This window comes from Pezoporus occidentalis, unplaced genomic scaffold (assembly GCF_034315485.1).
Source record: "Pezoporus occidentalis ecotype Australia unplaced genomic scaffold, CSIRO_AGI_Poc_V1 ctg167, whole genome shotgun sequence".
Taxonomy (NCBI): domain Eukaryota; kingdom Metazoa; phylum Chordata; class Aves; order Psittaciformes; family Psittacidae; genus Pezoporus; species Pezoporus occidentalis.
This window is the reverse complement of record NW_026913499.1, coordinates 106953-133907: the sequence shown is the minus strand read 5'-3', so window position 1 is coordinate 133907 and position 26955 is coordinate 106953. Positions and strand designations below refer to the sequence as shown.

Here is a 26955-nt window from a genome sequence, read left to right as displayed (position 1 = left end):
CTGTCTAACCCTTTTCATCATGTAACAAATGCAGTAAGAGCTCCAATCGTTCTCCAGATATCCTGCAGTATTACAAGCCAATTAAAATTGCTTTTACATGTACCTCAGCTTCAAAAACTAGGAGAAAAATGAGGATTAAATCTGGCCTGAATGAGCATCCCAGTTGCTCACCTCATGCATGTATCCTTAAAAGGCTTGCAGGTTATTAAGTGTGTCTGCTGTGAACTAGTCTGGTGCAAGGTGACCTCCCTCTCCCTGCTGTCATGCTTTAGCTACACTGGAAAATAGTAAATTGCTTTGTCCTGTTCAGAGTCATTCAGTGCTGCTGAAAAGGAGCTCCACAACGCTGGTGCCATGTCAACACAATGTACTCATTCCCAGAACACGATCTTTTAACCCCCTCATTCAAGGCAAGCACACCTTTTGCTGCCATGAATTTTGGACTGATTTTTGGGGAACTAAGATCTTCAAAACTGCTTTATAAAAACCGGAAAAATACACAATAGAGGACAAATCTTATACTGGTGAGAGGAGCACCTGCATGGATACGTTTACAAACTTTCAGACTCAGCTTATATGTATGTATTTTCAGTTTGGGAATCTCATGCTGAGTATCTAAAGCCATTACTGGTGAATGAATGCCAGAGCTCTGGCTGCCTGGGCTGTGCTCCGACCTCTGTGTAAGGCTATTAACAGTAGGTGGAGAAGTTCACTTTGCTATTGGCTTGTATTCTCTTTAATTTTTCTTCTTTGTCCATGGACTGCAGGTTGTTTTGAATAATGAGCTGTTTTCCTATATGCCTGTAAAGTTCCTGACACATTTCTTAATGGTATCTATTACTATGGTTACTACAGTTTTCCTCTGCCTCTCTTTTCTGATGCTTCTGTCTGTCAGTGTGGGCAGCTGCTGTTGGCAAATTCAATTTTATACACTCTCACATCTCTCTTGGAAAATAAAGTTTGACAAGTGTTAGAAGAAGAATTCACTTTTAAATGACAATCCTCATAGCCAGAAACACAACACATTGCATATGTTTTTAAGCATAAATGTGAAAAATGTACTTCTTGGTCAGTCTTTGCCATAAATATTTTGTTGTCCTATTGGGTCTGAGACCAGACTTGCTTAATTTAATCTTTTTCGAATTTAAACTGAAATCGGTGCAGGATCAAGGAGTGAAATCCACAATTTGAAGTGAAATCAGCTACCTGGCAGTGCAGGCTCTCATAGCATTCTCATCTGTGAACAGAGGAGCTGATAGCACCTCACGCGAGTGATGCCCAGCTGTAGAAGACATACCCGTTGGCCTTGTCCAGGCACTGTCCCCCATTGAGGCATGGCTGGCTGACGCACTCATCGATGTCGGTTTCGCAGAGGTCGCCGAGGAAGCCCGGTGCACAGGAGCAAGAAAAGCTCCTGATGGAATCATGGCAGGTCGCGCCATTGAGGCATGGCTGTGACGAGCACTCATCTATTTCCAGCTCACAGTTTGTACCTTCAAAACCAAAGAAAATGAGCAAACCCCAAATGTAGGAGATAGCTAGTTTTGAAGATATCAGCAAGGACCGTTTTAAGTACAATATCCACATAATCTTTCTTTCTTAAGCAATTGCTTATGTTTGAAAGGCAGCTCTCCTCAATGTGTACTGCAAGACTAGTTTTTCAGGGTTTGGCAGTTTACAAAAGAACAAGCCAGCTGTTACGCAAAAGAATAGTTAGAATAGCAACTTTTTATGTGAACTTGAACAAGGAAACTGAACAAAAAATGTTCAGATTATTGAAACCATGCTACTGTCTTATTTATAAAACACAGAAATAACTAGTAAGTTAATGACCTCAGAAGAGTCTGTTTGAAGCTGCAGAGTTAATTGAATTCATTGGGAAGCTGTCTGTTTAGCTGCAGTTTATTGCCTTTTAAGATTTAGCTACATGTAAATAAGTTGGTTATGATGCTGTGTTTGCAACAGGTCAGAATCTTGGAGCTGCTCTTCAGAGATAACTGCTGGAACTTTATCAGTTCTAATATTAGATTACAGCTATTTAGGGTAGTTTGCATGTTAAATCTGCACTCCTTTTATCTCTAGTACAGTCCAGGAAATACTAAGAAAAATGTATAATTAATGCCTTGCAGGTCCTGCTTTGCTTCTATCAGGGGTTTGTATGCTTATGCACCTACTTAGTGTTTTGAGTAATAAAGTGACTTTTAAGTAATAACTTTTATTTGCTAATCAAATTTCTTTTAACAGCTACAGTATCTGCCACAAACCAGACACAAAATGGGAAATTATAATGAAGAAATTTCATTATATATGTGGACTTCCCCATCTTTATTTGGCTTACCAAGGTAGCAGTAGTATTGTAAATAGTTTCCAGGGGAATTCTCTACTTGAAAGAGAGTCTGCAGCCCTGAGAATGGGTTTAATTTCTTTGGAGGATGAATTTTTCAGTACAAGATGATGGAGCAGGCTTTCAAAAGATGGCAACAGCCACGTTTTGATTATGGGTATTATCTTCATAACTAATTTCAGAGCTCACCTCTAATTCTTTCTTTATGCTGTTTTAGCCAGCCACAGTCCTGCTGTGAGATTTGTACGTTCTAACTTGGAACATCTTTCTGACAGTCTTGACTGAGATTGCTAATACTTAGCACTTTTACTCAGTTACTAATTTATTTTGACCTTTTCAAATGTAGCATCTTTATTAAAAAAAAAAAATTAAATCCATATTAAGGATACATACCTGGAAATATTTTAAAATGAAAAAAAAAAAAATGGAGCATGTTAACTTATATTTTTCATTACATTTAAACATTAAAGTGAAAGTTCATCTTTCCAGCAACAAAAAATACTACTGCTCTAATTTTAGACAACACATTTTTATAGTTCCCTGAGACTACATATAGAACACTGGATGGGAGAAGTCAATGATCCCATGCCTTCAGTTTAAGGTTCACTGATCAGCTAGCCACTACTTTCAGTGGGAGCCTATCACGAGACCCTAGCACAGGAATGCTTTCTTATGGCTTTATGGTAATGTACATTATATCCAGATATAGTAAGCAATCCCTCTGTGGTCATTGCCCTGTGAATTCACTGTAATTATAAACAATGTGTTTGCAGAATTATGTCTAGTGACCGTAAATCTGCCAGAGCTTGTTAACAGCTTACTGCGAACACTAAAAATCGTGTGACAAAACAAGCCCTGTTCAACTGATCCTCGGTTCAGCCAAATTTAAAACTACAGGCCTGAGAACAGCCTGACAATTAACATGAGAACATAGCGTTGTTGTTTTGGTTCATGTCTTTAATCTATCAAGCCCAGTAACCTGCCTTTGGCAATGTTGCCTCAGAAGGAAACCTCTCTGTATAATGCATCCAGCCAATTCGATATGCCATGCAAACAGGGGAAATTCCTTCCTTAGCCTCTACTGAATCTGCTGTCAGGCTTTCTTGTATGTGAAAAAGAGAGATGAAAGGATTAGATCTGCATTTGCACCTCAGTCTAACATTCTGTCATAAATATGCTGTATGCCAATTATCATATGCCAAAAAGGAAAAAGAGCACCGACCAGCCCTGCCACAGTTATTGCATGGGACTACACCATCAAGAGCAAAGGCTTCCCGTCCTAGAGCGGGCTGAGTATTTCAGCAGGTAGGAATTCAAACCACACAAGTGGTTTGAATTGAAAGACTGGGAAGGTAGATATTACTGTTATTTACAACTTCTGCAGTTTCTCTGAAGAACTAAGATTATTTCTTATACTGCTTGCTTTTCAAATGAATCCTACTATGCATTTTTGTACAGCCACAGTCAATAAAAAGTAAATGGAGGCGAGGATGAATGAAATACAGCCAATACTTTCAAACTTGCATGCCTACAGGTATATTGTAAGATCACCTTCTGGTCAAAGATACCAGGGGCTTGCAGGCTCAGTGTAGTTCCAGGAGGACCTGCATGTTCTTAGTACAGCTGGAAATTGGTATGCAGGTCACCCCTTCTGCTCTCCTGTGCTGTAGTGCTGTCCCCAAATTCCTCAATCTGTATACAGTAATGTTATGTGCCATAATCTGGATCAAGTGTCAGACAGCTATTTTCTAGGCACCAGCCTTGAAAGGATGTGAAGATTGTTCATCAGAAATTAGACAGAGCGAAGAGGTCAGTTTCTTGGAGCAAGGCTCCTCTTTTTTGAGCCCAGGCCTATGCTAACCACCATGCACAGATGTAAGCTGTTAGAGGTCTTGCAACACTGCACTGTGCAGACACAATCAGGAGAACAGCAGGGCTAAACCAAATCAAAGGTTTCAGCAGCGTGGAGTTACGAACTGCAACAAGCACACTTTGCATGTACCTGTGCGCTGCTAATCTTTGTTTTGAAAACCCTTTGACGTGCAGCAAATACTGCTGGGCTCCTCCCTCATTGCAGTCTTGCATATGGGAATCTCGTCAGAGCTGGTAACCTGTGTTGAATCCTCTGTGAGTCTGGCTAGGGCACAAGGTTGGGAGTGCTGGTTTGAAACTTGAATGTTGAGGAAGGAAACCAGCTTTTCGCTTTGCTGGCAATTGCCATTTGATGGGCAGTGGTGTTTGCTATCAGTATCCACAATGATATTGCCATGAACTTGCTGGGAAGAAAGATGTGTACTTGAGATACTTCATCCCGTTGTAGAGGCTGCTGAGCCCCTGCTTGCCTTTAAGTGCCTAAGGCTTATGATGCCTCCACCCTAAATATTTTCATGGTGTATGCATGATTGATAAGACTAATGCATGAGAACTTATCAGGAATAATTTCTTCATATTGTAGAGAGCTCATCCCAGCTATGGTTACATCATAGCAAAAGGTATTGCTCAAAGTATGAAAATGGCTCATTGCACCTACTTTGTCTTCCACTGAAACACTTCCTGCTGCTGCTGTTTTGGGCTAAGACTGGGTTTTGGATCTGACATGTACCCCTGATAATTCATGCTAACGTGGTTGTTGGCAATGGAGAATCCACTTCAGTTGTGTCTAGCAAGGCAACTAAAGTACCTAGAGGTGGGTAATAACAGGCTCTTACATCGTGCTCTGCTGGGGTGAATTAAAAACAAGTGCAATTAGTACAATGGTGGAAAAAATGCATTTGATTAAGGTCGCCAGGAAAACTTCAACAAACCAATTGAGCTTCATTATTTAACAGCTGTGTGACACATGTCTTGTAAATAATTTAACACATGCAGAACATTATCATAGAAACTGGATTTCATGCTAAATTTTCCAGTCTTTGGCTCTTGGTGTGTTCTAACCTCTTCCATTTGTGTAAGAATTATGTGTGACATTTCTCAGCTATTTTCAGAAGTGCTGCAGCATACCAGTCATACAAAATAGCAGTCATAGTCCATGAAACAAGTAGCAACTGCAGTCAGTAATTCGAGCATTTGGTTAACATTACTGCTATAGATTTACTGTACTTATCTACCAACATACCAACAGATATAACCTTTTTAACATCTTAGGGAAATGAGATGAGGCTGGATGACTTCCCACAGTAATTAAGGCCAGGATAATAATGGTTGGCAAGATCCTCTGATAGAGTAAATGAGGGGTTTTATTACCAGTGGGGACACCTCAGGGCTTTCATCCGGTAATCCCTCTGGCTTGTGCATTTATCACAACTCACAGCAAGGTGCAGAAAACAAGAAGAAAGAATGCTTCTGATAAATCATTTTGTTAAGTGGCCTTTAAAAGCTGGTGTTTTACTGCTGAAGGAATAGTCTGCGACTCTATAGAATTCTTATGATTAGCCTCTCTGCTGCTGGAAGCAGTGTCAGAGCTGTATGTCAAAACACTGCAGCCTCTTTGTGTTTTACACCTTTTCTCCTTCCTTGGTTCTCTCCTCATTTCTTAGCTCCTCTTGTGCCCAGTGTGGAGTACTTGGTGGTGTTGCTTGATTCTGGGTGAGAGCAGAGAGCATCGGCCTGGGAAACAGCAGAATTTCGTGATGAAAGTTAAGCAGTTCAAACAGAGAGAGTTACCTCCAGCAGTTTGTGTTGATCTAAATCTTCATTTCGTTTTGTTTGGGCTTCATTATTTTATTATGTTTTCTCTATTTTTGTCTCTAAGTTTTATATTTCTCTTTCAAACAGAGTTCCCTGGCTATGGATCCAGACCTGGACCCCACTAACAGTACCAGTTAAATAAATACAGTTTCCTGAATACGACAGGAGGTCTGGGCTGAGTCTGATCATTGCAGAGTAACCATGCTGGTTGTTAATAGGTTTTTCCTTCCTTCTGCTCTTCGGCTTTCCTCCAGTTGTGTAGTGGCTGGCCTGGGCTCAGACACCCGCTGGCAGCAGCAGGGTGGTGGGAAGGTAACAAGCTTCCTTCAAATAACATTCTCTGTACTCATGAGGGATATTAACCAAGGGCTGGCTTCCAACAAGTGCTGTGTCAGACACAGGAAAGCTGCTTTTTACCTCTGACTTCCCCTCCTGCATGGGGATTTGGGGATGGAGCTGTAAACCACATCTCTTATTTCTTATTCATTTGAATCACTTGAAGCAATAGCTGGGGTTTTTCTCTATTTTTGCTCTATGACTCTTTTTATTTTTTATCATTTTTTTCCCCTTTGCTTACCTGACTGGCAACCTACCACTAAAATGCCTCCCCTTTTCTCCTTTTAATGATTCAGTGTGCTACCTCTTGCAGTCCTGCCCCTGAATACAGCTTTGAAATTTGAAGGGAGCTGTTTCCTGCAAAGATTCTATGTCCTCCAGCAGAGGAAGTAGGCAATAAAAATCATACCTGTACTTAAAAATGGAGCCACGTAAAATGGGATTATCAAAAAAATCTTCAGTTTGGCAATCTGATAACACTTTTCTATTCTATTTAACTTACATAATGTTCTAGTTGCAAACGTGTCCTCTATTTCTAGGAGGGGCAGACAAGAGGAGAGTAACGCGTAACATGTAGTTTTAAGAATACAGTTTGTTGTGATTAGCAAAACATGCAAATCTAATTAGATCTAGTTCTTAACCCTATCAAACAGAGGTTTTATCTGAGGACATACATTTTTAAAATGTTTTTTTTAAAAAAAGGAATGTTAACCTGGCCCTGTGACATAGCTTTATGTGCACAAAACTGCTCTGTAGTTCTCAGTAAATGTGAGATTTCTGTATTCCTTCTCGATGTAATATCAGTAGTTCACAATGATAAGGTAACCTATAACGTACCAGCAGCCACTGTGCTAAAGCTGAAGGCAAGGTAGTAATAGAGATATGACTAAATATGTAGGTGGGTGAGTTGAACTTGGAACATGAATTATGATGGTTCTTCATGATGCAAGTAAAAAGTTGTTTTAACAGTGCTTACCTGTGTACCCAGGTGGACAGATACAGCCATATTGTCCTATCTGGTTGAGACATGTTGCCCCATTCAGGCACGGATCTGACACACACTCATTCACTTCCAAGTCACAGTGCTTGCCTTGGTAGCCTGGGACGCAGTAGCAGGAGTACTCATCAATCCCATCCCTGCAGACTGCTCCGTTGTGGCACGGTTCAGAAATGCATTCATCAAAATCCATTTCACAGAGTGTACCAGTGTACCCTGTGGTACAAAGGCAGGTGGGCCCAGCCACGCCATTTTGGCAGGTGCCTCCATGCTCACAAGGGTTTGTGTCACACATGCTGACAGCTCTTTCACAGGTAGGTCCATTATACCCAGCAGGGCACTCACAGGTAAAGCTGAGGTTTCCAGCAGAGCTTAAACAGGTAGCATTTTGAAGACAAGGGTTTGAGGAGCAAGGATCAGAGGTTTTATTGCAGAATTTCTCCACACTGTCCACTGATGCATCTGCACAATGGCAAGTATTGTCTTTATGACCAGGAACACATGTAGAGTTCTTTTGGCAAGAATTTGATAGGCACCTGGAGTCATTCCTCGTGCAAAGTGACTCTAGAAAGGAAACAAAAAAATCCTGAGGAATTCCTCAGCACTGGGAGTAACCAAGGATAAAAGAAGTGCAAGTCTTAACACAACTGTGCTTCAAAACAAATAGCTCCAATTATTGGCTGTTGAGAAGAAAACGGATGGTAACTGTGTGAAACATATTAGTAAGCTAACTAATAAATGTAAAATGAAAGCAATTATGAAAATATAGGTAGTTTGTTATTTCCTGGTTTTCCATCTTCCAACAGCCATGGCCTGGAGTGTCAGGATTGCTTAACACTATATTGAGTACAGCTGCAAGAATATTGGTTGTCAACAGGTACCCAACAATGTGAAATGCATTTAGGTATATTTAAGACATTGGTTTTTTTTACTAGAGAGAGGACTTAAACCACGTATTTCAGTTCAATACCACTCTGTATTCCTTTGTGGTGAAGTTTTCTGTATTAGATTTCAACAAAGCTGAGTGACTCAGATGAAGTTACAGCTCAACTAAGTGGTTCAAACCATCATGCACCTTGATTTTGACTTCCTGATTATAAATAGTAGTTGGACAGCTGTACCCTATTTCCACCACAAAGAATCTCCCAAACACCTGAGATTCAAAATAGTCTTCTGAGAGCCTTCCAGCCTCTGAGGCTGTCAGGACATGGTGAACGTAGTGTGAACACGTTCCTTACCCTCCAGGAACTGAGCTCCTGGCAGCAATTAAAGAATACTTGGAGTTGTCTGGCTGCTGCAAAGACTGGCTGAGGATAACAATAGCTACTTCTCACATCCTAATCAAGGAGGAGGAAGCTGTTACCAGCATTGTTCACAACTCACAGCTGAGAAGCACTGATAACGTTAAAGCAGGGCAAGAAGTGAAAGAAGCTCTTTCTAGTAAAAGAAAACAAGAATTTGGCATGAAACTGTATCTTGGTTTGTTTTTGTTTGTTTGTTTGTTTGTTTTTTTAACCATGATTAATTGTCTCCATAATGAAAGAAATGGCTGTACTGAGATAAGCATAGCACACATAGGTAGGTATGCACCTGCTGTCTTGAATTTACTGTTAGGCATATTAAGCAGTTGCAACAAGGTTCCTAATACAGAATGCATGAAGTAGGTGCATTGGTCTGGGCTGAATCCTCTGCAATCACAGCTTCCTTGCCAACACCAAGTGAGCTAGACTGAAGCTTGCGTACTTTTACGTGTGCTATAATCAGGTCACCCAGATATGACACAGATGAAAAGAGTGCAATGGGGTTCTATTGATCACTGAATTCATCTGTAATATCAAGTTGCTTCTGTCATGATCTACCATTGTTTTGGTATGGGTCAGTAATAACAGTGTTAATCACCAGTACGCATCTTGCAGCACTTGGGAATTTTGTTACATACAAAATGACTCAGGGCTGTGGAGATAATAAGACCCAAAGAGATGATTGCAAATGGGGCATTTGCTCTATTTCTATCTTGGTCTAAAGGTCAAGCTTTTGAATGCTGAGAAGCTAGTAGAAGAAATCCTGGAGTTACCTCCAAATACTGTGCTAGTAAAATAAAATAATGGCCGATGAAAAGTCATAGACAATGCTTAATGAAGAGAAGAAAGGCCAATAGTTATTTACTGACAGAAACCACCTAGAAGATAAGGACCACAAATACTGACCTAAAAAGCCAAGTGCATGCATAGTATTTTAGTTCCTACTGATCAAATTGGAAAATCTTAGCTGGAGTATAATAAAAAGGAGTTGTATCCAGTAGAATTTTTGATTTTGTAACTGATTTTCATCATATTATAAGAAATCCTCTACTGAACAGTAAACCTCTGAATGCCATCAGACTTCTAAGGTGACTGCAATGTGACATTACACAAAATATGAGGGTAAAACTGTAAACAAATATTTCGCATACTGCTAGAGAAAAAAGTTATTTGTACCATGGGAGGGGAAAAAAGCAGGCATATCTTGGCCAAGAATCTACGGAATAAAGCTGAATATTCTTCTTGGAGAGAATGTAGTAATTCAGAAGGAAAGACTGGTGGGCTGGAGAATGAAAATTGCATGAAATGACCTATATGACAGTCCTGTAAACATCCTGCTTTCTTCTTTCAGTTTATGCTTTCATTCTGGAGTCTTGTTTGGAAGTATGAAGGGTATGTCTTCTGCAGCAATTACTTGAAAATGAATGGCAGGACAGTGTACTTTTGTGCAAAAAAGGGTGTTGTGGATAAGCTGCGCTTCTTGAAGAAATTCAGACCTATCTACCATGAGTCTCTAATTTCTTCCAGGTTCTTGGAGCTGAGATTCAGAAGAGTGAATCTTCCAGATGGGGCACTGAAAGAGAAGCAGCTTGTTGAGACAGTTATTAATAACTGGGGCTAGACCAATGATGATGAAATCCTGGGACAGATCTCTGGTTGTCTGGGAAAGTGAGAGGCTGGGGCTGGACATCTGAGGATAACAGCCAACCACTGGCATTGTCAGAGAATACAAACTGAGTAATGCAGGTGCATTTTCATGACATATATTTTAATGACTAAAACAACTTAATCCATTTTTTCCCAGGAAGAGGAAGTGGAGGAAGAAAGCCTCAGAAGGCTTTACTACTTAGGAAAGACAGCTTATGTAGATATGAAGCTATGATAATAAATGGGGATGTTAGAAAAGTTATCTGTGTTTCATCATTGTGCCTTCTGACTTGAGATGTACAGAGGAGCAGCAGTGCCTTTGGGAATAAAAAAACCCAATCTGAACATGATGCTCATGAGTAGGTACACTGAGTCAAATAATTAATAATTGTTTGAACAAGCAGAATAGAGATTTATGTAGTAACATTGATAGTAACAGTGTCATAATTTAAAACCCTAAAGTTTTAAGGATTGCATAGGCATAGTTTCTTGATTGTTTCATTAGGTTTATGCATTTATAAGTAAAACCTGGAAATGTTTTTGTTCAGACTGTTTTTAGCTGTTGTCCTGATCATATATACCAGAGATGCAGAGGAGAAATATCTAGAGAAGGTATGGTTTTGGTAAAGATTAAGTTTATTTAATACAGGCTGTGACAGACCTGATTAAGAATGCAAGCTAAACGTGATTACCAGAAGGAGAACTGGAGCTTTACCTCATGTTCTTTGAAAGAAAACAGGACAAAAATAGCACCTCTGATTTAGACTGCCTTTAAAATGACCACCCCCAAACCAGTCAACATTCAGGTTCGCACTGGGAAGAGATACTTCATCCTAATGTGGTATCAGCTGTAATTCCCCCAGCATACATGTCTCACTGAATGCAAAATTAGAGACATTGGCCATGGTGTGCTGACTTACTCCAGTCACCAGTATCATGGACTTTTCTCCTCCTCAACACACCCCCATGTATGTTCCACTGTCCTGGTTTACACAGTTTTCTGTATTACCTATGTATTTAGTTTCTTTAGCCTGGGTAATAAGGAGCTTTACTGCAACCTATTAACTACTGTTAAAATGAGAAAATTGCATTCTTTAGGAACTTTTGCATCCTACATTTTTCTTGGGGTTGCACAACTTTAAAGAGTTTTCAGTCTGTCTACTTACTTAAAATTCATCAAATGTTTGAAGAAACATTGCAAATCTGAAGACATTAACTACGATAAAGTTATGTTACCTAAGTATTGTAGCGTGTAAACTACAAGAAGTGAGGTAAATCATCCAAGTCCTTCTTAAGTAGGACCACTTTGACACCAGAAGCAATTTACTTAATTATTACTGCTTTTCCAGAGATAATTTTCATGTAACAATTCAATTTCTTGTAATGACTGCGAGAGAAACTGAAGCATTCGCCAGTGTGTAGTTTTGATAGCAACATACTAGCTCTGAGCATGGGTTAAAAAGCTTCCTAGCTCTCTGGGGCAGTCATAGTGGATGGAAAATGAAGGAAAAGGCAAGAAAACCCTGAAAGCACAGCCTGTAGTGAAGGCAACCAATTAGTTTCCAAGGTGACACCACAATGCAAAAATCATGAAACAGAAAACAGTTCCTGGATTTTTTTTTCTTTAATTAGTTGTTGGGTTTTCTTTCTTTAATTTCAACTCCTCTAGCTTTTAGGAAACAAATTTCTTAGGTAGCAAATGTGAACAGATAGTTCAATAAACCCAGTACTCCTTAGAGGATGCTTTTGTCTGATCTGTGCTACAAGTTTACAGCAAAGCAATAAAGTATTTGATGTTTTTATCTTCATTCTAATGTGCAGTGCCATGTTTTTTATTATTTGTATAGTTCTTGAGTTCTGAAGGTCTTAACAGAGATACAATCACTGCTGAGTTTTAACTTACTTGTGATTTAAAGGCTAGGTCCAAGATTTTTTGTTAGAGGTGGTAGTTTTGCCCCAGCAGCAAAACTCCACCTCAAAAAGGTGATCACCAAGCAGTATGCAATTATTATACTGTGGTTATCAAATGGTATGCAGTTTACCAGGACATTCCCAATATGGTTTTTTGATGGGTTTCAGAAAATCAGAAATTCAGAAAATCTTGGAGCCTAGATTGCTAGTTACAGCACCATTTTCTGCCTATTTGAGACAAGTTACTTATACTACCTCTCTTCCTGCCCCAAGGAAACTCAGTTTTGCTGCTGCTCTGGAATGATGTGAAGCGATATATTTTTGGAACCTCCTGAGCTATTGAGAGCTATGAGGAAGAAGATCATAGCATGTGGAAGCTGAACTCCCCCCATGCTCTGTAATGTGGTGTGGCAGGGTATGATGATGTCTGATGCAAAGGCTGGCTTAGTTTGAGCTGATGGCTAAAGAATATTCCGTAACTCATTTGCAGAAAGAGCTCTAAGAAAATGTTTCAGTGACTGGGGGAGCTTGTTTTTTGGTAAGGTTCAGAGAGAAAACCTGAAAAGGCCTCATGCTCTAGCTCAGATACGCAGAGAAGTTGCTTTCATTCTCAAACAATTAAGGTCACTTCAGCAGTGACTTGTTCTGACAGAGAGCCTTAAAACTTTGTGTAATGTTAGAAAAATGGAAACAAAATGCCAATCACTTTGGATTTACACTGATTGACACTTGAGGTATTTAACAGTCTCTTTATAAACGTTGGTATGTTAATATAATTATAAGAAGAATTAGTGCCAAGCATTTTACCCCATGGTTAAATCCTTTTGATGCAGATGAGGCGTTTGCAAGTAAAATTCCTTACAGTAAAGCTTGACATCTAGTGGCAAATCATCAGTACTACCAGAAATGTGTCAATACCTCCATCTTTTAGAACTGGCACGAAATATTAAGCATAAGAAATGCTCAGAAAAAGACAGCAATTTTTTCCTTTTCTATAAGCTTATTTAAATTCATTAAAGTGATCTTGTTGGTGTATGAATAATTGAACTTATATAGCTAATCAGCACTAAAAATGCATGATTTTGACAATAAAGACTTCTTAGTGATCAGAAAGCACAGTAATAATACAAAGCAATTTTTAGGATGTTGGAAATGCACGATGATAATTGTAAGAAAGCAAAATCAAATTAATGGGAAAATTAACATAAATACGGCAGTAGTTTTGAAAGGGCCAAAGCAGATCTTTGAAAGGGCTCAGATTTTCTAACTCCTGACAAGGAAACTAATGTTTCCAGTAAAGCAGCCAAAATGAGCTCATCTGTATATATCTTCTGACAATTTGGAGGGATTTTTTTCCTAGATGTTGTTTGACAGGACTTTTCCTACAAGTTGGTGAAATATCATAATCAGCAGCAAAATCTAATATCAAATTTCAATCACTGCTAATCACGTTGTTATGAACTGGAGCTCTCCAGACTGTGGTCATGCCTGCACTTTGTTAATCATCTCATCGTGCCTGAAGGCTGCATGTAATTTGCAATGCTGTTCTTCAAATGAGCCTTCTTCCCCTGAAGGAGAGAACTCTTAAGCTTCACAGAAGCTCTCAACACTAACAGCTTCAGGGTCTTTTAGATACATTGCAGAGATTTTCTGACCTTAACAGTTCCAGCCTATTTTCTAGGGGGAAAAAAAATCTATCAGAAGATGGAGAACTTCATACCCATATAGTCACCACTGTTGACAAATTTACTGTGCTTTGAGGAGCACTTTTTTCTTTTAATTACTTTTTTTAAAACAGAGAGTTATTACTTCACATGTTTGAATTGAAACTAGGAAGCTGCACCAACTAATGCAGACACAGCAGTTCACAGCAAAACCTGATGTTTTATTAACTCATACATTTTGGAAAGAAAGGGATAGCAAAAGCCCAATATGTTGGTTTACAAGTTGAGAAACAAAACTTAAAAAAATACTCCAAAGGAAAAAATGACCAAATTACAGTTTAAAATATTTTAAAAAGTGTGCATTTGTGAGTTGGGATTTTTGTTTGTTTTGTCGTTATTTTTGTTGTTTTTTTTTTTTTTTAACAACACAGAAAATGTGTGTTGGATAGGGGGATTTTGTTCTTTTTAATTTGCTAAAATAGCTTTTATAATTGACATCTTGGTTGTGGTCAGTCTATAAAAAGATAAAATTTCATTGGGATAAATGAAGCAACCATTGCCTCTCTTAAAGCTATTACTTCAATCTGTTTTCTGTTGAATCAAAACCATCATACAGCTTTTGTTCACAACTGAAGGCTTACCTTATGATCAAATAAGCTCACTTATAAGCTCATGGGATAACATGACGGCAGCAAGGGTTTAGATAGCCCAGTGTCTGGAGTTAGTAATGAGAACCTTCAATGCTTGTATTCATTTCTTGCTTAAAACTGGCCCCTGGGATTTTAGAACAAGTGTGCGAATCTGTATCACTGAAATATCAAGCTCCGTGACTTTAGTGAGATCTTGAAATAATTAGCATTTAACTGGAAATATTAAAATATTGCCCAAGGCATTTAGGGTTGCATTGAAGAACACTTGGCTTTGGTATGACTGAACGTATCTTCATTTATCTGTAGTGCACCATGACATAGAAAATACAGTTCATCACTATGACAATAATTTCCTTGCAAAGGCAGCCTTATAAAGTTGTGGGTGTGCATATACATTCATTGTATATATTGTATATATTGTATACATTGATGTATCTTGAAGAACTATGGAGGAGATGAGCACAGCTGCATAATTGGCAGTGACAGAGACTGGAATCAGGCACCTTCACCATGACTGAGAGGCAGAAAGGTGCCATTCATGGATCAGCATCTGGCATATGGGGAAGAAAAGGACACAAAACCACACCTTCTGGACAAAACAGCCAGGTAAGGGGCTATCTCAGCCCTCAAAATAGCTTTTCCATTGAGATTCTTTGTGAATAGATCATTTCAGGGTTTTCACACAGTTCTGATTTCTAGACCAAAGCTTCAGACTTCCTAAACATTGCACTCAAATTATTTCACCCCTTCCCTTCCCATCTCCCAGTACATTTGTATTCTGTTTTAATTATTTAATGTAATGAACAGCTTGTCGTTACTGTGGTTCTGTTTCTCTTTTGTAAGCTTTACCAAGGAGGAAAGCATCTGCCCCAGGACCTGACCTGCTCTATCCACAGCCAGAATTATTACTCAGTCTGCTCAATGAAAAAGCACACCTTGGGATGGTATGAACAAACTTTCACCAAAAAAGAAAGCACTTGTCATAGTGTCCACAAATACTGTGGTCCTAAAGGGTTAATCCTGAATCTTTAGCTTCAGTTGTGTGTCCAAAACATCCTAATATGTTGTTATAGAAACCACTTCCAGGCTTTAAATCTTGAATCACAATTATTACCATAGTAACCACCACTGCACACAGGCAGGAAAGAAAAAAAGGCTGTTATACAAATATTCATTTCTATCAAAAAAGCCGATCTTGTTTTCAGGTACATTTGAATCAGCAAAACCAAGGAAAGTCAATTAACAACTCATGTTTTGAAGCAGAACTATCATATATTAGTGTAAGAATGACAACTGAATAGCATTAAAATTTCAAATGTTGTTTAGGAAACACTTAAAATGATCTGTGATTCAAATTACAGAACTGATTATTAAATCAATGTCTCCATTTCACTGGTCCCCAAATAATTCTGTAAGCTCACAGTAATTTGGTGCTGCTCCCTGAGAATGGGCACCATTACTGGTGGCTGTCATCTTTCTTTCCTGTCATTTTACCTTTGTGCTGTCCCAGGCTTCCTTACCCTATAAGCACCTCAGTGGCAGCAGTCATCCTGACAGTTGTGCTGACTGATTGTACTAAACACAGCAACAGTTTGACAGGCTTCCCTACAAAGCAGCTATGCACTGACTCCCATGGTGGTGAGGTGTGGTAGTTGAAGGCACTCACTTGGTGTGAGCACATGAGCACACTCTTGGCTGCTTTCTGGCTCTTGCAAAAGTGCAGGACAAATAAAACAAACATACCAAAAATGAGGTAAATGCTTTCTTCTAAAAGTAAATATTTTTTTTGGCTCTCACTTCATGTTACATCATATTGCAGTGTCTGTGTTGAGAAAGTTCAACAGGGCTCCTACGGATTGAATTTGGAGATTTTTGGTTTAATTGGACATCAAGGCACAGTGCTATCAGCAATGAAAACAGACTAGTTTCTATCCACTATTTCTTTACGTTTAGCACTACAGAGCTGCAGCTTAAGTTGATAGTGCATAGTGATCATCATGCTTTTACTATGCACAGATATTACTGTTTCTGCAGGACAGTGGCTGATCTAACTCAGAAGGTAGCTGATATCCATTACAGTAAACATGCAGACACTGATGTAGAAACTGAACTGAGTTCTGCTGTGCAATCTCCACTACTGTATACATTCTATCTCAATTTAACTTTCCTCTTTAATAGTTTCATGATGTGTCTCCATGTTCTTATTTTCTAAGTCTGAAGAAGAGTAAAGACCTGAGTGTTAAAAAGGTTTCTTCTCCCTTTAGAGGCAATGAATTTTTTTTTTTAAGTTGAATTCACACAGCAGAATTTATTCTTAATACTACAAAACAGGGTTCCCCTGCACAGGGACATGAAGGTAAATGGACAGGGGAGCAACAACCATGATGCATGGTGGTGGGAACCTGGGAGCCAGCTTCGAGTTTGCCATTCTATCAGCTTTCCAGAGGCAAATAACATGGAGAATGTATTGTGCTCAAAATCTGAAACAGTTTTATTTAAGTGGTAAACTTGATTGCTTATAGGAAACATTTGGTGATTTTGCAGGTTAAATGTGTTTGTCCTAATTATGCAATCAATGCCTTTCCTGTCTGTGCTGCTCTTAGGGCTTCATTAAAACTGGGGACATTCTCAGCATAAAACTTGGGATACAGAGCACAGTGTGTAAAGATCTCTCCTGTGATATTAAATGTTTTGCAGATATAAAAAGAGAAATAAAGAGAAAAAACCCTATGTAGTTCAGTTAGGAGTGTGAATTATGTTTTACACTTTAAAATGTTATCCTGTGTGGCTTGTCATTAGTGAGGTTTCTCAGCATGCCTAGATGGGCTTGCTGGGATGGGTGGATTTGTACTGCTTTTGTGAAAGGTGTGGCTCCTGCCTTGCTCTCCAGAGGAACAAACATGGCAGCATCAAGCCTTTTAAAATTAATAGACACAATCTGCTGTTTCCAGACCTGATACTAGAGCCCAGTGAGGAGTGCAAGTGGTGCTGGGGAAGTGGAAAAATGAAAGCAATGCTTGGAGTTGGAAAGATACCACCTGTATTCACAGCTACACTAAGGGAAAAGGCTAAAACATACACTTTGGAAGCAAACATGTCAAAATAAATGAGGGAAATGGTGCCTGAGGTGAAAGGGGTTGCAGAAAGACCAATGCATGGTCTCACTTCTTTGCAGCAATAGGGGAATTTTTAGGAACACAGAGGGAGTAACACAGCATAAAACTGTCAGTTTGTGAGTTTGGGTGAAATCCAGTTGCTCCTGGTTCTGTTTGAATTCTAAACAGTGGAAAATAGGGAGCAAAGGAGCTGTTGCCTCTCAAAGAGGCCAAATCTCACCTTGAGAGCCACAAGGTCTCAGCTTCTCTGGGGTCTGGAAAGAGTTTATGGTATTTTGCCTTTGTGTGAGACAGAGGCTCCCAGCTCCCACTGAGCTCTTGGCTCCCACTGAATTTAGCCTCAGCAAGGAGCTGGGGGCTTTGCAGAGCTGGGAGATGCTCCCCCTCAGTGCAGACCAGCTACCACTGACTTGCAGTGCTGAGATTTCATTTAGGTCAGAACATGCAAGCAGCTGTGCTACTACTGTGCTCGATTATGAACATGGGAAAGAAAAAGCAGTCAGAAATGTTGCCTGTTACTGTTAAATCTTTGCTCTACTGAGCTTGGTTTAGAGGGGCTAAAAAATGAGTTCAAAATGGACTTTAGGTCGAAGTTCTGTGTCCATGTGTTGTTTGCTTTTGAAAGCTGTTAGAAGGTATGCTCTTCAGTTTCCTTTATCTGTATTTCTTTCCTCTGTTTCATTACCTCTTACCTTAATATGAAAAGAGCATACAGCAGTGCTTCTGATATACAGTTGCACATAAAGGTGCTGTGATTTTAAAACATAGCCTCAAATGCCTTTAATGCTGACTGAGGTGTGATTTCTTTCTGTGAGTCAAAACCAGATAGGCTTAAAGCCCTGGTTGTTAGGAATTCGTCATACCAGCTTTTAACATGGGGCAAGAATTTCTCTTTGGTGAGAGATTTTTTTCAGCCCCACTTTGCAAGTCACAGACTTCAGAAAATTAGGTTTTTTGCCTATGTAAGTCATGCTTATATCTTGGCTTCAAGCAAGTGTGTGTATGCTCGCTGGTCAAATCTACTACATTAGTGAATAATTGGGAAAATCTTATTGTCAGGTGTATCACACAGGAATATGTCCAGAACCAGGTTTTGATGACTCACAATTTAACATAGTCTTGACAAGAATTTGTTTTTATGGCATTTGGATAATCAGAAGATCCCATTAAGGCACATCATATCAGATGCATCATATCTCTTCCGCACCGTCAAATCTCTAGCAATAATAAAAGGTACATTCAGAAAATGGTGGGTTTTAACATGCTAGAACAGGGTCAAAAAACATGACAAAACATGTAAAGGTTTTTATAGATCTATTCCTTTTCCCAGCTGGCGTACTACACTCTACTTTGAAGTCTGCAGGGAAATGAATGTTTTACAGTTTCTAGGTGCAAAGCTGTGTACTGATGTGTGCAGATGTTGAGATTGCCTCTAGTAGATTCTCAGTAACACAGCTGAGAACTAAATGTTGCCGAAGCCAACAAAATGCAGCAGAATGGTAAGATCAGCTCCAGCTTTAAACTAGCATCACACTGATACCCATAGCCACCAGAGCCATGCTGTCCCTCCAGGCTTGTTGAATGTATAGTCCTTTCCTCACACATAATTTTAGTTATATATATGTAACAGTATTCTCATTAAAATCATGATTGCTTCTCCTGTCTCTCCAGGCTTTAAAAAAGTAATCAGCCCTGTGGCAGATCAGCATTTTGTTGCTGGAAATAGAGTACACTGTGATTCAAATGCCACGGAAACCAGAAGAAAGGTTCAGTGAGGCTATGATGCACAGTTAGTACAGAGAAAGCAAGGTCATTCTTTTCCAGCATGAACTTTGTAGAGTTCACATTCCAGCCCTTTCTGCTATTTACCAAATTCTTCTCAATAGAAATCACCTACAATTAGCTCTGCATGAGCTAATTACCAATTGGGATTTAGAGACCACTTGGGAAAAGTCGCAGTTCCTGTATCATGGGACAGGCTAGAGTCTTAACAGGGAGAACTGGCGCAACCAGAGTTTCCATCTGCTCTCCTGTGGAGATCCTGTGCTGAGAGCAGTTATCAGCAAGGCCAAAGTCATAACGCTGAGATTGATGAAGAATAATGATGTGATCATGATCTGCACAAGTTGCCCTCATTGACCTCATACAGATAAAAATCAATCACAGGCCCAATAGAAGGATGCTATAATATGAACTTTGAAAAGGGCTAGTCTTTTGAACGCTAGTTTCATGGTCATGGCTTTGCCACAGTGTAGTTGCATTCCTGACCTGCAAACAGACTGTATTGTAGCATCCTAAAAAATCTACTGACTTGTAACAGAGGAAGAATGAATTTGTTTTGTGATTTTACAACATTTTATTTCCAGAGTAAGATTAGAAGCAGATCCTAATAAGACTCTAGCCTACATGACATGAAATTACAGGTCTCAGTCCACAGACCATCATGGTTTTCTCTCCCCTGATTTCAAGAACTGTTTACTGATTAATGGCAAAACTCTATGTTCACCCTCAACATACTATATAATGCACAGAGATGTTATTCTACTATCTCCACCTTTCCCTAAGAGCCTTCCTTGGGGAACATGCTAAGTAATAAGCCTCTCATATCAGAGGAATATCAGCAAAAGACAAATTGTTTCTATAAGCCTAATGTGGTGGTGTGATTTATAACAAAAACACCTGCCACTAGGGCATTAAATATCTGCTGTAAATGAAGAGGTATCCAGCAAGCCTTCATCAAAATTAGATCAGTAAGATTTGTGCCAGTAAAATGATACAAAATTTAAAATCATGAATAAATAAACACTCTCCAGCAGCAATCAGTATCGTGGTGCCATTTCTCAGTTTTTAAAAATCATTTTATTTCCCTGTTATTATTTCCTCTGTTTATATAATTTGTGTAAGTGGTCGATCTGAACTTGTCTCTCCTTCCTTTCCTAGTTCTCCCTTTTCCGCCTTAGATTTCTTCCATGCGTTCCTCTTTTCTTCCTCTGAGGCCTGATCTAAAGCAGACTTTGATTTACCAAGCAGCAATGGGAAGTAACAGCAAGTTTGTGTGGCTGGCAAATAAGCCTGAAAGGTCACTCATGACACCAGCTCAAGGGGGTAACACAGACGCCTCTGGAGCTGTGTTGAAGTGCTCACACTCCACAAAATGATCCGGAGGACAATAAAGATTCTCTGGCCTGCTATTCCCCTGGATATAAGCTTTAGTCATCCCTATTGTAGTGACAGTGTTGTTTTGTGTTACACAAATCTGCTCTTAAGACACAGGAATTGCTTAGGATGTTGGTGGTGTAGTGGCTGGGGAGTGGAAGATAAAATGACAAGACTAGCAAGCAGGAGGAGAGAACTGAAGCCTCCACAGCTTGACATTGAGAAGCTTTCTCTATTTGAAGAAACTTTGGTGCCATCCATTGATGAAAAAGCAGAAAGAATACCTTATCCAAGGGAAAGAGTCCTTCCTCACAGCTGGATACTCGTCCATACTCACCAGTACAGAGTACATTATAGGGCAGCATCCTGACCCTGCTTTGTATTAAATTATGCTATATAAATAAAAGAGATCTGTGTAACAGTAAAGGTCTAGCCAGGAAAAAAAATCAAGATTTCATGGCAATAATGAATATGTGATAAATATTTAGTGACTATCTTGCTGGGAGGGTTTTTTGCAGAGAGGTCTATGACAGGACTTGTTTTTTGATCCCAAAGGGCATCATACAACCTCCTGTGCTGAGAGACTGAAGAACAGATTGGGAAATGATTCTCGGTACTTAATACCTGGGGATTCTCAAAAGCTATTTTCTCTTAGGATAGCATTCCCTTTGATCATTGGGATTATTAATTATAGATAGACTTGAACAGAACAAGGCTCTGTAACTGTATTCCTCACTTAAAAGGCACAAAATATCTTACTTAATTAGAGATTCAGCTGTGGTGTCCTTTCAAGACACTTTGGTATTGATTTGACTGTAGTAGCCTACTGTAACAAAAATTACTCCATTAATAATCAAGGGAGCTTGTAGGCATAGCAATGTAGGAAGGATACATCAAAATGTTTGTCATTCAGCTTGCCAGGGCAGTTGGAGTATCACCATCCAGTATAGCATTTAAACCATGGATTACAGTCTGTAATTTAAAAGTGCCTGCATTTATGTGGAGCCCACTCCTTTGTGCCATTTTTCTTTATTGGATCCAGCCCATGCTTCAAGTGACCTCAGGCAGATGCTTTTAAGGTTTAATTTTCTTTCTGGATGAATTGAAGCATATTGTTTCTGCCAGTAATTCTTTAGGCTAATTTTTCTTCTGTTCTGTTTGTATCTTACCTGCGCTTTAGTTATCATGATTGAATATATGAAATTCAGAGCAAAATTAACCAGAATGTATATGTGCATGCTCAGTTCACTCTTAGCATCATGTGCTCATTATTAAATGTGTTGATTCATTCTTGAAGAATGGTTTATTTTTGTACATTCTGATGTCAAAAGATTTTACTGACATTTTGTTCACCCTGCAATCCTAAATATACATGCTAGATACATGTGGGAATTACTGTATTTTCCATGTATTGCATTCATGGATTACACCTGAGAAGCAGAAAGTTTAGTTCCCCAGCAGCATCGGTCTGACTCCTGTTGGGGTGGATATTCAGAGCCAGATGCAGGTCTAGCAGCAGATTACAGATTAGCACCTCCAGCCTGTTGTCTCTCCTTGGCTGGTTAGGGAACTAATGGGAGAGGGCAAAGAGAGAATGGGCTGAGGTTTCTTATAGCTCTGGAGCCCAAGTCTGTGCAATATCATTTGGGTTTCTGTTTCCAGGCTAGCCCTGAAGTTTGGGAGATTCTGATTAAGAGCCTATGCTCTGTGAGGAGAGAGGTTTAGTGCCTGGTCATCAGCCCTGCTGTCCATAGGCTCTCTGAGAAAGGACTGAGCTCTGCAGGAAAGGCAGTAAGCTTCAGACTGTCTTCCCTCTATAATTAAACTGGGGAGAAGAAAGCAAGCTGCAGTAATGGAACAGGAGAGGGACAACTATGCTGGAGAACCAATTGTTGTCTGATCTGCTGGGAACACTGCACATCACTTACAGAGCAACATATTATTATGCCCTGCTGATGAGCTCCATTCTGCTTTCAATGGATGTGCTTTCGTTATGCTTTCCAGGTAAGGTATGGATTGTGTGCATGCAAGCATAATATGAAGTAGTTTTTAAAAGTAATTTTTGTATCACCTAGGTACTCTTGTACATACCAAGAATTTGGATTAGTATCAAAGCTATGTATGAAGAGGTTTATTTTATGGGAAAAAAAAGAACACCAAACAAAACCAAACAAACTATAAAACGCCCAACAAAAAAATCACACAAACCCCCTCCATGGTTCCTGGTGATCAGAACTCCTACTCAAAACAATAGCAATTTTGTCAAATTGTTGAATCACAAACTTGGAAGTTTAATTCAACCAAAGGAACACTTCACAGTTACTAAACTTACCCCACACATGCTGGGGTTTTTTTATTTTTTTGCCTACTACCACAATGCTTGGCATTTGATTGATTGTGAGGGAGTGGTGCTTTCTTTCCAGGCTACTCTTGTCTAAGTTATGAACCAACAAACTGATACTCTGTTTTTATTATTAGTAAAGGGAAGTAATGCTCCAGCTAACCTGTTGCAATATTCTTCTTTCTCTGATATCTCTCTGTCCTGGCTGGCCCCCAGAGGCGTCACAGTTTGAATGGCATGCTTAAGAGAAAGTGTCTCTGGAGTCAGCATTTCACAGTAATCCAGCATGCCCTGCTCCCCAGGAAGTGGGTTGAAGTAGCTTTCATAAAGGACCTGAACTCACGGAAGTAAGAGGGATTGTCATTTAAGAACATCTGAATTTTACCTACATAATTCATAACTGCCAGCTGATTTCTTTGAGATGGCTTTTGCCAGCCTTGGCTGAAGGCTTTTATAAAGCAGTTTTTATTAAAAACTCACTAGGTATGTAGTTTTGAAAGAGCAGAATCTTGTTTTCACTAGTCTGTAATTCTTCACAGTTCCTTAAGAAGTTTCATAACACTTTCCTTTTTCTTCTCTGTATTGTCATGGCTGTTTGCTGCAGTGATTGAGTTTGCGTAACTGCCAGAACAATGTCAAGACAATGTGAAGACAGTGTCAAGGCAAATATAGAAGGGCAACGGTGTGAAGAAGGGGAAGAGGAAAGAGCTGTCAGTACTTGGAGTGCTCTGTAGAGAAAATATTTCGATGATAAAACCATTGTCACCATGTGCTGAGCAATACATTTAATTTAATTTAAGTTACTAGACTATGAACATGTCTGGAGGAAACTTGGAGTCAAAGAAGGACTTAACGCCATTTACAAGGATGCCTTTCCTCCCTAACTCTTGTCCTGTAGTGTCTTTTAGACCATGTTCCAGTCCCTAATATTATCAATACATCACCACTGGGATTTAAACTTCAGACATATTAACTTGTAACAAGTACACTTCTGAGAAAACTGAAGAACAGGAATAAAAACCATATTTTTCTCTTTCTAAAGAGCATGGAAATATATTCTATTGCCCACCTAGAGGAAGGCTTTTCCAGCTGACATAATTCCAAGATACTTTCTTGAGTGCCTGAGCCACAACCTCTGCTTGTGGCACACTGTGATTGTGGCAACAGTCTAGAGCACGATCTAATTGTGTTCCGAGTTCAGCACTGCAAGGTGCCAAATATCCTGCTCCCAAGGCAGTGCAGACTCTAGGCACATACTTAATTCAGCCCCACAGGGGGTTGTTTGGTTTTGGGGATTTTTTTTCTGAAATATCCTTGGAAAACAGACACATTTGTACAGGGGCAAGTACAGGACAGATGTACAACTCTTATGAGACTCAATTCTGGCACCAAAGCTCTGTACAGCAGTACTATCTGCTCTACTGAAAGCATTTGCAGAGTAAGGTGCTACACACCTTTAGAGCAGTTGTTAGGATTTAAAATTTAGCACTGGTTTTGCAGTAGGTCTGTGATTTGCTCTTTTTACGTGTGTTCTGTGGCTTCCTCCTCAGCCTTAGAGGTGGGAAGAATTAAGGAGTTTCTTACTGTTTTTGTCCTGTTTCTGCACATCAGGATAATCAGGTATAAGAGGGCTTAGATGGACAGTAGTCTATATCATCTTAATTCTGGAAAAATAAAACCCCCACTGATAGAGGGGTTCTAAATGACTTTATAAATACAGCTGAAGAGGTTTAAGGAAAATGAACTCCTGAATAGTTTCCAGGAAATAATGTACTCTAAACTCCTCAAAATACTTCAGGGAGAGTATTTTCAGATCTAAGAATTAGTTTTTCACTATTCTATTTTATATATTAGTGCTAACTATTCTATGTCTATATATTGCATTTATTATAATTTATTCTATTTTAAGTAGGCTGAATAGTTAACAGATTTTCTTACTTGTTGCCTATGAAATAACTGAGAATATCCATAGAAATGCTTGCTGTTCTGTTGTTATCCCATCCCTGGTTTATGTCTATTTGCAATTTGTAACAGCATGGGTGACTTTTAGATGAACTGCAAATTTTATCCACAGCTGCAGCAGCAATGCTCTAAGTAAAGCCGTTTAAACTGATTGTAGTCTAAGTTACGCACTGCTGAAGGTTGCCCAGTTACGTTTTGTTAACCTGAAAATAGTCTGCCATTTTGAATTGAGCATCAGCTGGAGAAGAGTGTGTTTCTTGCCTGGGGCCCAAATGCCTCCTTCCATTAGTGTTCACACCTCAGCCATCCTGTGCCTCTAGTAATCACAGAATCTCACCAACCCTCACAAAGGATAGTCTATAAGACGCCAAGCTAGTGATTGCAAAGAGTGTACTGATCCCTTCACAAAGGGGGGCTAAGAATTATCAAATAAAAGAAGGAATATACAAAAGAAATCCTTACAGTTCGCAATGAAATTTGCGAAATTTGTTGTAAGAATGAATAAACAATTGTTTTATCTTAAAAAAAAAAAAAAAGACAAATATTTGCTATATTTACAGACCTCTCAGGCTCAACAAAAATCTGGAAAAGTGTGTGTATCCCCTCCCTTTCACAGTATCACAGTATCACAGTATCACAGTATGCTGGAGATTGGAAGGGACCTCAAAAGATCATCTAGTCCAATCCCCCTGCCAGAGCAGGAACACCTAGATAACGTTACACAGGAATGTGTCCAGGCGTGCTTTGAATGTCTCCAGGGAAGGAGACTCCACAACCTCCCTGGGCAGCCTGTTCCAGTGTTCCGTCACCCTCACTGAGAAGAAGTTCCTTCTCAAGTTTAAGTGGAACCTCTTGTGTTCCAGTTTGCACCCATTACCCCTTGTCCTATCATTGTTTGCCACTGAGTAGAGCCTGGCTCCATCCTCGTGACACTCCCCCTTTATATATTTATAGACACTTATAAGGTCACCTCTCAGTCTCCTCTTCTCTAAACTATAAAGACCCAGCTCCCTCAGTCTTTCCTCATAAGGGAGATGCTCCACTCCCTTAATCATCTTCGTTGCCCTGCGCTGGAAAAACTGAGAGAACTGGACACAATATTCCAGATGGGGTCTCACCAGGGCAGAGTAGAGGGGAAGGAGGACCTCTCTCGACACTAACCACCGCCCTTCTAATACATCCCAGGATGCCATTGGCCTTCTTAGCCACAACAGTGTTGGCTCATGGTCATCCTGTCGTCCAAGGACCCCCAGGTCCCTCTCCCCTACACTGCTCTCTAGCAGGTCGTTCCCCAACCTATACTGGAACCTGGGGTTGTTCCTGCCCAGATGCAGGACTCCACTTTCCCTTGTTATATTTCATCCCGTTATTCCCTGCCCAACTCTCCAGCCTGTCCAGGTCTCTCTGGATGGCAGCACAGCCTTCTGGCGTGTCAGCCACTCCTCCCAGCTTAATCAAAACTTGCTGAATTCAATTCCCTCATCTAAATCATTGATTATATAAATAATACTGGTCCCAGTAACCCTTGAACTCCACTAGTTACAGGCCTCCAACTAGACTCAGCCCCATAGACTACAACTCTCTGGCTTCTCTCCTTCAGCCAGTTCGCAGACCTCTCAGTACACTTTCAATTTAGCCGTGAGGATGCTGTGGGAGACTGTGTCAAAGGCTCTGAAGTCAAGGTGACCACATCCACCGTCTGCCATCATCCATCCACCGTGTTATTTCCTCATAAAAGGCTAAGAGATTGGTCAAACATGATAACCCTCTTATCCTTGATATGCTTTAAGATGGCACCAAGGACAAGGTGTGTGAGGCTGACCGGTCTATAGTTACCCCCCTT

At 39.8% G+C, this 26955-nt stretch overlaps 1 protein-coding gene across 3 annotated transcripts in view; it reads right to left on the bottom strand.

Annotated features, from left to right (window-relative positions):
* CRB1 (crumbs cell polarity complex component 1) overlaps positions 1-26955 on the bottom strand; it is a 104539-nt gene that overhangs the window by 63316 nt on the left and 14268 nt on the right. For all 3 annotated transcript variants that reach the window (XM_062613425.1, XM_062613423.1, XM_062613424.1), the window contains exons 2-3: positions 7344-7928; positions 1298-1493 (exon numbers count right to left, since the gene is read on the bottom strand). In XM_062613425.1, coding sequence (XP_062469409.1) covers positions 1298-1493; positions 7344-7928 — 781 coding nt within the window. The remainder of the gene's footprint in view (positions 1-1297; positions 1494-7343; positions 7929-26955) is intronic.